Source organism: Crocodylus siamensis, chromosome 1, assembly GCF_052110815.1.
Source record: "Crocodylus siamensis isolate JL-2025a chromosome 1, ASM5211081v1, whole genome shotgun sequence".
NCBI classification, from domain to species: Eukaryota; Metazoa; Chordata; order Crocodylia; family Crocodylidae; genus Crocodylus; species Crocodylus siamensis.
In genome coordinates, this window is record NC_143395.1 from 20,359,531 (window position 1) to 20,372,261 (window position 12,731).

The window sequence follows — 12,731 nt, forward strand, 5'->3', positions numbered from 1 at the left end:
AAGTGCTTCTGAATGAAAACCTGCTATTGGACTAGAACTGCTGGGACAGTTTTTTATTATTGCAGGACTGTTCTGCTTCAGTGTGGCTGAGACCACATGCCCCTTGGGTTACATTAGAAGGGACTGCACCAGTAGGGGTGCCATAGGCCCCAGTGCACTTCCAGATGCATCCCCCCTGTTCCACGTGCCTTCCCTTCTGCCTCTACATTACATGCCTCCCCTGCTGCACTATAAACCCCTCCTCCCCCTGCGCCACTGCCACTGCTGTGGTTGCTTTCCTTCTGCACTGTGTGTCCAGGTGCCTTGGTGTTCACCCTTAGCTTCCTGACTCTGAGCACTTACTGTACCGTGCTATTCGGGCACCTAACTTGTGGGCTCCTTGGCACTGAAGGCTGTGCTAAGCTATGCCGTACTGCTTACTCCTCTGGGTGTGTAGGGGAAGGAACAGGAAGGGAAAGTTGGAGCCCCTGGCTGCTGCTGCAGCCAGAGTAATGGGGTGAGTTTTGGTTGGGTGGGAGTCTGGTGGGGTGCAGTTTAACCTGTTGTGAATTGCCTACTACTCGCAGATCACTATTTAGACAACCCTAATCTACTGTGTAATGCATAGTGCAATTATTGTTGATTGTGCTAACTTCTTGAAGGTGAAGCCTACTTCATCATGGACTGAAATATAGTTTATGCTTGTGAAGTTTTATTTTAACACTTTAGATAAGTTCAACCCAGAAAACATTAAAATAATTTGTTATTTTTAGGATATCTCGGCCTCTAGTTATGAATACTTCTGTGTACGAGCAACTATGTATATATGAAGTTTCTTTGATTTCAGCAAAATTACTTGTATGTTTTTGGTACTGTGCCTGAATGAATAATATAAACTGTCTGGCTTCTGTATGGAAAAGGATGTTACATAGCAAAATAATTGTATTTAAAAAAGCTAAAAGGTTTGTGTAAGAAGCTGTTAAATTTTCTAAGATGTAGATAGTTTTTTAGCCCTATTGCTTTTTCTTGGAATGGAATCTGGGTACATGTTGAAACTACCTCCTCATGTATATTCACTTTTTAGGCTAGTGACTCTTTTCCCTCTAAGTCTAAGGATTTGCATAATAATCATAGCCCATTACCACTTGCATGTGTTATATTTTGTATATAACGTTTTAGGGTTTCAGTTTTACAGGTTAGATAATATGTTGATTTCATTCTTTTTAAATCAAATATTAAAGGCAGAAAGAGGTAGATACTTAAATAAGGAAGTCAGAATTATGTTTAGGGATAAAGGCTTAGGTTCATGAAGGCTAGTAGTTATAAGGAGAGTTTTTACCTTGTTATTGGGAGTTTTGTATAGGTCTGGGCTTCTTTACTCTTAAACCATGTGCTTTTCTCTCAGCACCCATGCTCACAGATCCATTTAATAGCCCTTTCCAAGTCCCATACTCCCCCTCTTTTTTTTTGTTTTGGTTTTTTGTTTTTGTGTTTTTGTTTAAAGGGGCATCTCTCACTTGTCTCTATGTATTAGCATATCTGCTGTGAAAGATAGAAGATGATCTACAGATACAGTAAAACAACAGATATTCCACACTCAGTTATCACCTCTATAATGGTGATTATTCCAGACTAACCAATTGCCTGTCAGGAATGACTGGGGGGAAAAGGGGGGCAGGGGAGCGAGCAGGGATGGAGTGCTGCCACCCACCCACCCTGCGCTGCTGCCGCCTCCCAGGAGTGGGGGGGAGGAAGCTTGCCCCTCTGTCCCCCTTGGCCAGCTCCCCATGCTGCTACCGCCTCCAGGGAGCAGGGGTGGGGTGGGAAGAGGCCAGAGCTTCTGACATCTCCCCCCCGCCCCCCGGCACTGTCCTCTCTGTCCCCACTGCCATAGCGGCATGCCACTGCGGCCTCCTCTCCGGAATGCTCTTGGAGCACTTTGGTTGGTTGTTTCAGTCAGCATTGTGATTGGCTGCCGAGACAACCAATCAGTGTGTGAATAAAGCATTATGGACGGACAGACAGACAAAGGCTTTTATTATATTAGAATTCCGTGCAGAAGGAAAGTAGCGGTGGGGCGTCTAACAGACTTAAAGATTCTTGTTGTCTTAGCCAGGAAATCCAAGTATGATTTATCAGAGAACTAATTATATATGAATGTCAGAAATAATGTTTTTTAAATTGCTAGTGGCTGCTAGGACTGTTTTTTTGATTTCAGTGCTGCTGAGGATTATCATGGTAGAAGAGTGCTTTGAATTGAGCTATTAGATAGTAATAAAAGTGAAAGGAGGCTTGTTTGTGGTGATTAGTTCAGGATGTTAGACCAGTGGTGCTCAACCTATCCAAACCCATGGACTGGATAAATGGTGCGAGGCCTGTTTGTGGGGTGGGCTGGACTGTGCATATGGAGTCAGTGTGTGGAATCAATTCATGGGTGTGATCCAGTGCATTGACCTGGCCCCATGTGCTGCATCCAGCCACATACTGGTGTGACCCCACATGCCACATGTGAATACAGAACAACTCCACATGCTGGCCTTATTTATGGTACAGTCTTGCATCACCTGTCCTGCAGACCGCCCCACATCATGATTCTGGAAATTTTGGTACCATGGATGTGGCAAGTATACCACTCCACCACTGACAAATATCTGTACCCATGGGGAGACGTACGGGCTGGATGACATGGCTCTGCAGGCTGGAGGTTGAGCACTGCTGTGTTAGACTATAACTGAATTATTTATATATCCAATCTGTTAGATATTTTTGAGCATTTAAGGAGTGTTAAACACATACTTTAAATTAAATGGTATGTTTCTTCATTAGAACAGTATTATTAGAATATCATTCCAATATTATTTAACAAAAGCTTATGATTTTCAAATGGCTGGTGTCCTTTACTATTACATCAATTAAATATAAACTTCATTGTTTCTGTGTGGTTGCTTTACATGGTTAAAATGCATTTTATGTTTTCACGTAAGCATGGATAAATACAGAAGCTTTTTATACACTTAGTCACTAGATGGCAGAATCTTTCAACAGTAACACAAAACTGGATATACAACTGCCATCCAGCTCTTTCCCAAATTGTTAGATTGTTATGTATAAATAATTTAAACTCAGATTTAAATGTCAGATGCACAAAACATTCGAGCATAGGGACTGTGTTCTCAAACTTCTTTTGATAGTAAATTGCTAATTAATACAACCAGCTTGTGATCAGTGTTAAGGAAAAAGTGTTATCGACGGTGATAATTGGTGCTTGTTGTACAAACATGTTTGGGGAAATGTTTTAAAATGGCATTTAGTGTTTGTGGTGATATTGGTAGTAAAGTAACCTACAGTAACAAAGTAATTTGATACATAGGTTATACCACCAAACATAAGGAAACTTGGATTTTGTATTTAGACTTTGTTGATGACTCTTGTAATAAAGGAAGCTGCTTTTTGTCTTGTTTTGCATTTTGTAATCTATTTTTAATAAACAAGTAACTAAATGCAATTGGAATGGCATTAGAATAGGTAAAATAAATTGAGTGAAATTGATCCATGGTGTAATTCTACTAACACTTGAGTGGTACCAAAGATAAACCTGTCTTCATTAATGAGAATTTTTGTGTTTATAGGCTGTTGCTTGTAGGTGGCTGTGAAACTGATGAAGATGGAGTGTCTAAAGCCACAAGCTGTGGAATATCTGCTTGGAGAGTTCTTTCAGGTTCTCCATACTATAAACGGGTCACTAGTTATGAAGATGACATTCGGATTGTAAGTACCTTTTGGAGTAAATCTCTTTTTTCATAGATTTCATAAGCATTAGGGCTGGAAGGGACCTCAGAAGATCAAGTCCAGCCCCCTTGCTCCAGGGGCAGGAAGTCGGCTGGGGTCACAGGATCCCAGCAAGATAAATGTCCAGTTGACCCTTAAATGAGTCCAGAGTAGGTGCTTGCACCACCTCTGGCGGCAGTCTGTTCCAGGCGTTGGGGGCTCAGATTGTAAAGAAGTTCTTCCTTATGTCCAACCTGAAACGGTCTTGGAGAAGTTTATGACCATTTGACCTTGTCATCCCATGGGGCACTCTGGTGAACAGGCCTTCCCCCAGATCCTAATGTACACCCCTTATATACTTGTAGGCAGCCACCGGGTCCCCCCTTAGCCTTCGCTTTTCCAGGCTGAAGAGTCCCATAACTCTCAGCCTCTCATCATAAGGCCTGTTTTCCTGACCTCTGTTCATGCGTGTGGCTCTCCTCTGGATTCTCTCAAGCGTCTCCACATCCTTTTTAAATTGTGGAGCCCAGAATTGGCTGAAGGACTCCAGCTGCGGCCTCACCAATGCTGAGTACAGCGGAGAGGATGATGTCCTGGGATTTGCTAGAGAAGCATGAATGGATGCAAGCCAGAGTTTTGCTTGCTTTGCTGGCTGCAACATCACATTGGTAGCTGATATTCATCTTGTGGTCAGCCGTGACCCCCAAGTCCCTTTCGGCCATGGTGCTAGCAAACGTAGCACTGCTGAGCCTATAAGCATGCTGCAGGTTTTTATTCCCAAGGTGGAGTACCTTGCATTTTTCGGTATTGAAGGCCATCAGGTTTTGTCTTCCCATTTTCCTGAGCCTGTCAAGGTCAGCCTGGATCACCATCCTGTCCTTGGGTTTGGATGCTTTAACCCAGAGTTCAGTGTCATCAGCGAACTTGGCCAGTCCACTTCTGACACCAATGTCCACATTATTAATGAAGATATTGAAAAGAATAGGTCGAAGGATGGAGCTTTGGTGAACCCTACTGGTCACGGCGTACCACAGTGATTGACTTACATCAGCTACCATTCTCTGGGTCTGACCTCAAAGCTGATTCCCCAGCCAGCAGACTGCGATGTAGCTGAGGCCGCAGTTGGCCAGTTTTTCTATAAGACCATCATGGAATACTAGATCGAAAGCTTTTTTTAAATCAAGATATATGATGTCAATCTCTTCTCCCTTGTCCAGGTGATATGTCATGTGGTCATAGAAGGAGGTGAGATTGGTCAGGCAAGACCTGCCCACAAGAAACCTGTGCTGGTTATCCCTCAGGAAATTGCCTTCAGCCAGTTTGTCAAGAATGGTCTCTTTGATTTTCCCCCCCCCCCCCCCCCCAAGATCTTCTCTGTGATAGAGGTCAGGCTGATGGGCCTGTAGTTTGCCGGATCCACTTTCCTCCCATTCATGAAGATAGGCACCACATTGGCCTTCTTCCAATCTTCGGGCACTTCGCCTGAGCACCACGAGTTCCCAAAGATCTGTGCCAGTGGCTGAGCTAGGATGCTTGCCAGCTTCTTGAGTACCCTGGGTGTAAGCTGTCTGGGCTAACTAATGTGAAGGTGTCTAGCCTCTCAAAGTGTTCCTTCACACGGTCAGCATTGATGAAGGGTAACAGTTCTCCCTCGTTCTGGCTGTCCTGTACTGTATTGAGCAGGGCCATCCCTTGAGGTTGGTGAAAAACTGACGCAACATACTCGTTAAGCTGGTTGGCTTTTTCCTGGGCGTCGGTTGTCAGTTGACCCATATGGCTTAGCAGGGGTCCCATGTTACCCTTGCTTTTCGTCCGGCTCCCCACATATCTAAAAAAAAGGACTTCTTATTGTCCTTGTTTCTTGTAGCCAGTTGGAGTTCAGTCACAGCCTTGGCTTTCCTGGTTTGCTCCCTACAGGTCCGGACCAGTGCAGAATACTCCTCCTTTGAGGTGGATCCTGTCCTCCATCCTTTATAGGTCTTCTTTTTTAGACGTAGAAGATCCACTACTTCCCTGCAGAGCCAAGGGGGATTGGTGTGCCCTTTTTGCTGCCTGTCTTTTGAGACGGAATAGATATTGCTTGAGCTTCCAGGATCGGTCCCTTGAGGAGCAACCACTCTTCTGAACTCACCTCCCCTTTGGGTCATGGTTCCTTAGGGCCTAGCCAACAAGCCTCCTGAACTTGTCAAGGTCAGCTTTCCTGAAGTCAAGAATTTCTGTTTTGCTGACTGACTTGCCTGTTTTACGGTGGATGATAAAGGTGTTCAGCTCATGGTTGCTGTCTCCCAGCTTCCCTTTGATCATTAGGTTGCTGATTAAGTCCGCCCCAGTTGCCAGTACCAGACTGAGCAGCGCTTTGCCTGTTGTTGGTCCATACACTTCTTGAGTCAGAGCTCATCCATGCATGTGAGGAAGCTTTGCAACCATTCGGATATGGCTGAGTGCTCTTCCCATGAGATGTCAGGGTAGTTGAAACCTCCCATGACAATCACGCATTTGGGAGCGTGCAGCCTTAGCTAGTTCCCTGGCAAATTCCTGGTCAAGCTCTTGATCCTGGCTAGGTGGTCTGTAGTAGACTCCTACCATTGTCTCCTGTGTCTTGTTTGCTGTGGATTTTGACCTAGAGAGTCTCCAATCGTCCCCCCTGGGTGCCAATGTCAGCTTGCAGGGATGGGTAACTTTCCTTGACATAGAAAGCTATCGCCCCCTTTTGTCCACATGATCTCTCCTGTACAAGGTATAGCTGTCTATACCTGTCGTCCAGTCATTTTTGTTGTTTGACAGGCAATCATTTGGGGGATACCTAATGGAAAACACATATTCTTTGAAGAAAAAACGAATTTTTTCAGTATTACCAGAGTAAATATAGATACTTTTCTTTTAATATTAGTAATAAAGTCCAGGTTGTTCTATAGGAGTATATTAACTCCATTTCATATGTTTTAGTGTTTACTTCTGTGTGAGAGACTTGGCATTTCTTTCTTTGAGCAGTGTTTTAATCTATTTCATAGAATCATAGAAAATGAGGGTTGGAAGGGACCTTAGGAGATCATCTAGTCCAACCCCCTGCTCAAAGCAGAACCATTCCCAACTAGATCATCCCAGCAAAGTCTTTGTCTAGTGGGGTCTTAAACCCCCCCAGGATGGAAAGTCCACAATTTCTTTGGGTGGCCTATTCCAGTGCTTTAATACCCTCCTTGTGAGAGTTTTTCCTAATGTCTAATCTAAACATCCCTTGCTGTCCATTGCTCCTTGTTCTGTCCTCTGCCACCACTGAGAACAGTCCAGCTTCATCCTCTTTCGAACCCCCCTTTAGGTAGTTAGTTGAAGGCTGCTATTCAGTCCTGCCCTCAGTTTTCTTTTCTCCAAACTAAACAAGCCCAGTTCTCTCAGCCTTTCCTCATAGGTCGTGCCCCAGCCTCCTGACCATTTTCATTGTCCTCCACTAGACTGTCTCCAATTCATCCACACCCTTTCTGTAGTTTGGGGCCCCAAAACTGGACACAGCATTCCAGCTGCGGCCTCACCAGTGCCAAGTAGAGGGGGATAATCTCTTCTCTCAACCTGGTGGCATTGCTCCTACTAATGCAGCCCACTGTGCCATTAGCCTTCTTGGCAGTAAGGGCACACTGTTAGCTCATATTCAGCTTATTGTTCACTCTAAGCCCTAGGTCCTTTTCTGCAGAGTTTAGCCAGTTGGTCTGTAGCCTGTAGCAGTGCATGGGATTGTTGCGTCCTAAGTGTAGTACTTGGCAGTGATCCTTAATGAACCTCATGAGATTTCTTTTGATCCAATCCTCCAATTAGTCTAGGTCTCTCTGAATCCTAGCCCTGGTTGGTTTGGCAGCTGTTGATTCTTTCAAGTTTTCAAAAATAATAGCCAGCAGGTCTGCAATCACATTGGCTGGCTCCTTTAGCACTCTTGAATGTGTCCAGTCTGCCGCCATTGTTTTGTATACATCCAACTTTTCGAAATAGTCTCTAACCCGTTCTTTTGCCACTGTTGGTTTCTTACCTTGTCCCCAAACTGGGATGCCTAGTGCAGTAGTCTGGGAGCTGACCTTGCCTGTGAGGACTGAGTTGAAAAAAGCATTGAGAGCTTCGGCCTTTTCTGCATCATTTGTCACAAGGTTGCCTCCCCCATTCCGTAAATGGACCCACGCTTTCCCTGATCTTTCCCGTGTTGCTGACATACTTGTAGAAACCCTTTTTGTAACCTTTCATGTCCCTTGCTAGCTGCAACTCCAGGTGCGCTTTGACCTTCTTGATTTTATCCCTCCATGCCTGAGCCATACTTTTATACTTCTCCCTAGTTTTGTCCATGTTTCCACTTATAAGTTTCCTTTTTGTGTGCTAACTCACTGAAGAGTTCCCTGGTTAACTAAGGTGGTCTTCTGCCAGACATGTTATTTTTCCTGTGCATTGGGATGATTAATTCCTGTGCACTCAGTAAAGTTTCATTAAAATATGACCCACTCTTCTTTTCCACCTCAGACTGCCCTCCCAGGGGATCCTGCCCATCAGTTACCTGAATGAGTTGAAATCTGCTTTTCTGAAGCCCAGGGTCCTTACTCTGCTGTTCTCTATCCTTCCTTTCCTCAGGATCTTGAACTCAATTATCTCATGGTTGCTACTGGCCCGGTTGTCATCCAGGTCTACGTTCCCCACCAATTCTTTTCTCTGAGCAGTAGGTCAAGAAGAACACAGGCTCTACTTGGCCACTCTAGCACTTCCACCAGGAAGTTGTCCCCAGCACTCCCTGAAAAAACTTCCTAGATCGCCTGTGCACTGCTGTATCACCCTCCCAGCCAATGGTAGGGTGATTTGAAGTCCCCCATGAGAACCAGGGCCTGTGATCGGGAAATTTCCACTAGCTGTTTGAAGAAAGTCTCATCCCCCTCATCCTCCTGGTGTGGTGGGCTACAGCATACACCCACTACTACAACAATCACTCTTGTTGCTCTCCCCTCTGACCTGAGCCCAGAGACCATCAACAGGCCTGTCTCCAGTTTCATACTGGATCTCTGAGCATTCATGCTAGTCTTTTAGATAAAGTACAGCTTCTCTTCTTCTCTCCTGTTTGTCCTTGCTGTACTCTCGTAGGAGTCTTAGAATATGCAGATATTTTTAACCTGAACATTTTGGAGAGATTCTAGACTTGTTTTTCATCCCCCCAAACATTTTGAAATAAGCTGTTTTTGTTATAAGCCTAATTCTGACTGATTTCAAATTCTAATTTGGAGAAGAAATATATATTTTTATACCCCACCCCCTGCCTTAGCATCACAAAAATCAATTTTATTTAAATTGGTGCAGTCTTCATATGCTCAGATCGGTTTACAATTAGATTGTATGATTTATCTTGGTTTACTAATCCAATTTCAGTTGTGTTCAGTGAAAGTTTCTAACATGTCTTTTGGGTAATATCTGTTTACTGTTGTAGCTTGGTATTAATTTAATTGTGAACTCATGGTTGTGTTTCCTGGATTGACATATATTCATCAAAATAATCCATAAATCAGCAGATGTCAGCTGTTGCAAATTTACATTTGCACTTTAATGCAAGCTTAAAATAATTCTTGTGAGCATCGTTTTAGCTACTGCTTTTCAAGAACATTGCAAAGTAATATATTCTTCCGTGATTGTTTCATTACTCTCTGGATTTGATTTGGTTTTCAATGCATAAATCAAAGATTGTTTTTTAATCTTACAGTACGTAATATACTTCTGTTTTCCCAGGCACAGAGAAGAGGATTATTAAAGATTAGGAATTTCAGATTTTATAGCAGACAGGGAACAGAAAAGGTAATAAATTCTTTCTCAACAATGCACCATAGTAACACTGTTCATTTACATTTGGACTTGCCTAAGAGAGGAATGTAACTGATTTTAAAATGATTTTTAATTTAGGTATCTTAAATTAAATTACATGAAAGGATTTTATTTTAAATCAGGTAACTAGCATGATTTAGCCAATTGACTTTTCACAGGCTTTGTTTTACTGGCTGTCTCTTGCCCTGTCTTTGATTTTGTTTTACTTCACTTTATTTGCTCTTGATTCGAATATTACATGGACTCATCAATCCTGCTCACGGAGGTATCAAGACTTTTCATATTGCACAGTATAAACAAGTTCAGTGATTTATCACTTGCTCTTAAGTGCTACTTGTTAACCAAGATAGTAACAGTAGTATTTCTTTCTTTAGTAATATTTATGATATATATAACTTGTTAGGTACATCTCTTTTTCCAAAAAGGACTGGCTCTGTTGACTGGTATCAAAGGATTGCATTAGCTAGCTAGAAAAATGCATAGTTTGAATGGCAAATCTTTAATTGTTTAGTATTGTACTGAAGGAGCACTGCCCCCAGAGATTCATATTGATAACATTTATTGAATCCTTATTGATAACACTGAGTTACTTAAATTGGGAACGTACAGAATGGTTTCAGTATTGTTCTCTAACTTTTGAATTTCTCTTGGGTTGGATAATGAAAAGTCACAAATCAGTTTCACTTTAGTTTTCCTTTAGTTTTTAGTTGATGTCACAAAATGCTCTGCATTAAACAATTTTCTCCATTCAAAATGTTTAAAATTGAGACTGATTTTAAACATAAGTTGCTTTTTTTGGGGGGGGGTGTTTTGTTTTGGTTTTTTTAGACTAAAAAATAATTGCTGATTACTACTTGGTTTTTGATCTCTTTACTTGGGTCATATTTTCAAAAGAATTAATCATGAGAACTAGAAAATGTTTTAAAATACACGTGCTAAGACTGTCATGTAATGATCATGGGAGTTGAGTTGTATATCTCAAGTCTCATGATAAAATTGTAAGAATCAGCAACAGTGACTGAAACTTTGAACTTTATAAAAGGATATGTTTTAAATAAAAACTTTCCTTTAGAAATAATAATAAATGAAGAGATTCCTATTGCCTTTGCCTTTTTTGTTTCTTTTTTTCCCTTAAAATTTCATTTCCTCTTCCTTTTTTTTTCCTTTTTAATTTTTATGTTGGAAGAAGTTGAACGTTTGCTTGCAAGGGCAAAGTAAATTTTTCTTCTTGATCATGGTGAAGGCTGGGTATGATGTAAGGTTTTTGGATTAATTTATATTTGGATGGAAGGACTTATTAAATTTATTTTTCCCAACTCTTCTGGGCTGGTAATATCAGCCCTCAAATTAAGGCACTGGAAATACGTTGTTATATGTTGAAGAAGAAAGTGCAAACTGTTTTTACCTCAAAGGCTAGTGCTAAGTAGAACTGAACTCTATTTTAATGTCTTTCGTTTTACCAGCGCTAAATTTAAGAAGAGAAAAGTTTTATTATTGTTCACTCATCTCTAGAAGTGTTAACACTGTTTGGGGGATTATGGCTTAAATATTTGAGAGAGATTTTGTTTTGACTAATGAGTGATTGAAAAAGTTATTTAATACTGTTGCCAAGAAGCTTGCTGGTAGAGCCAGCTGTAGTCAAAATTTGATTTGTTCTGCTGCTAACTCAGATGACAGATTTTAAACGTGGATTGCAAGTCTCTTGGAGCTTTCTGTATCTTTTTACTGTGGTTCCCTTAAGGGTAATGAACTGTTTGGCAGTATGTGATGGCTGTCCAAATAAGCAGCAAGTGGCACTTTTTAGATACTGACTATTGAGTTGTTATATACTGGCTTTCAATATAGCCCCTAATGAAACACACAATGGTCAAGAAAGGCAGGTGGCTTAGTCTTTTGTAGATGTATCTTTTTCCAGACAGTTTCACGATCATCTCTCTTCTTTGTACACATCTTAATATATATAGAATGGAAACATTGGTGCAGTTAACTTTGTCCTGTTCTCTTTTGGGAAATAGAAAGACCCAGGTAGTAACATTAGTCTGCTCCTACCTCCAGTGTTTAAGAATGTAGCGTTAGAAAACTGAAAACTGTTTAAGTGTGCAGTATCAGGTAGTTTAGCTGCCAAGTTGCATTGTTTCTTTAATAATTCATATTTTTTTAATAAAAATAGATTTTTGTTTTGGGCTTAAAGAATTCTTTCACTATTTGCAATCTAAACCTTAGTACATGAGGACAGAAAATGGATCTGATCATTTGGTTTTCATGGGCCATATGAGCGGAATGTAAACTTTAAGCTGTTTAAGTGTTTAAAAAAGGGAAGAGAACTAGTCGGCCCAAGAAGAATACTTTTGAAATATCATTTGGAAAACAAATAGAGGGTTGTCTGTGCTTCCTTCATTGGAAATTCTGCCATAATCTGTCTCACCTGCACACTCCCATTCCACAACTGAATCCGTGCAATGGCTTTACAGCACCATTAAACATAGCCCAGCTCCACTTGGGCGCTCTTTGTCTACTATGTTTAGAGCTCCTCTGCGGTGGATACCTGCTGCTCTGGGAGCAAGTGTGGGGAACATGATTTAGTGGTTTTGGCCTGCACCCATGGAAGTGCCCTTGGGATGCAGCACAGAGGCAATATGTATTTTCCCTTAGAAACAAGGTTGTAGACTTATGCAGCCCTAATAGGTTTTTTTCTGTAAGTTTGAGTGTCTGCTTTTTTCAATTATCCTTATCCTCAGATTTTCATAAACATTTGAGCCTGTGATTTCTTCTTTTTTTGTAATGCTTGATGTTGTCAAAATTAACTTCTTTTTGGAAAACTTTTTGAAATGAATTGGACTACGACCAAGGGGCCTCATAGTGTCATGTTGTTTATTCAGACTGTTTTGAATGGGGCTATTTTCAGAAGAGATGTAAGCATTTAGCAACCAAAGTTTGACTGACTTTCACTGAAATTTAGGCTTGTGGACTCTAAGGGGCAGATCCCGGAAGGATGTTTAGACACCTCAATTCCTATTGATTTCAGTTGGAGTTGAGGCAAACATGTTTTTAGATTTTTGCCGTAAGTTTCTTCTAAAAATGGGACTCAGAGGCATAAGTATTTTAGCAACATTTGCAGATATTTTGCTGCGTCCAATAACAATTACCATCAG

General features: G+C 41.5%; 1 protein-coding gene across 5 annotated transcripts in view; it reads left to right on the forward strand.

Annotated features, from left to right (window-relative positions):
* NBAS (NBAS subunit of NRZ tethering complex) overlaps positions 1–12,731 on the forward strand; it is a 378,957-nt gene that overhangs the window by 44,618 nt on the left and 321,608 nt on the right. For all 5 annotated transcript variants that reach the window (XM_090031852.1, XM_090031878.1, XM_090031881.1 and 2 more), the window contains exons 10-11: positions 3,609–3,747; positions 9,487–9,552. In XM_090031852.1, coding sequence (XP_089887978.1) covers positions 3,609–3,747; positions 9,487–9,552 — 205 coding nt within the window. The remainder of the gene's footprint in view (positions 1–3,608; positions 3,748–9,486; positions 9,553–12,731) is intronic.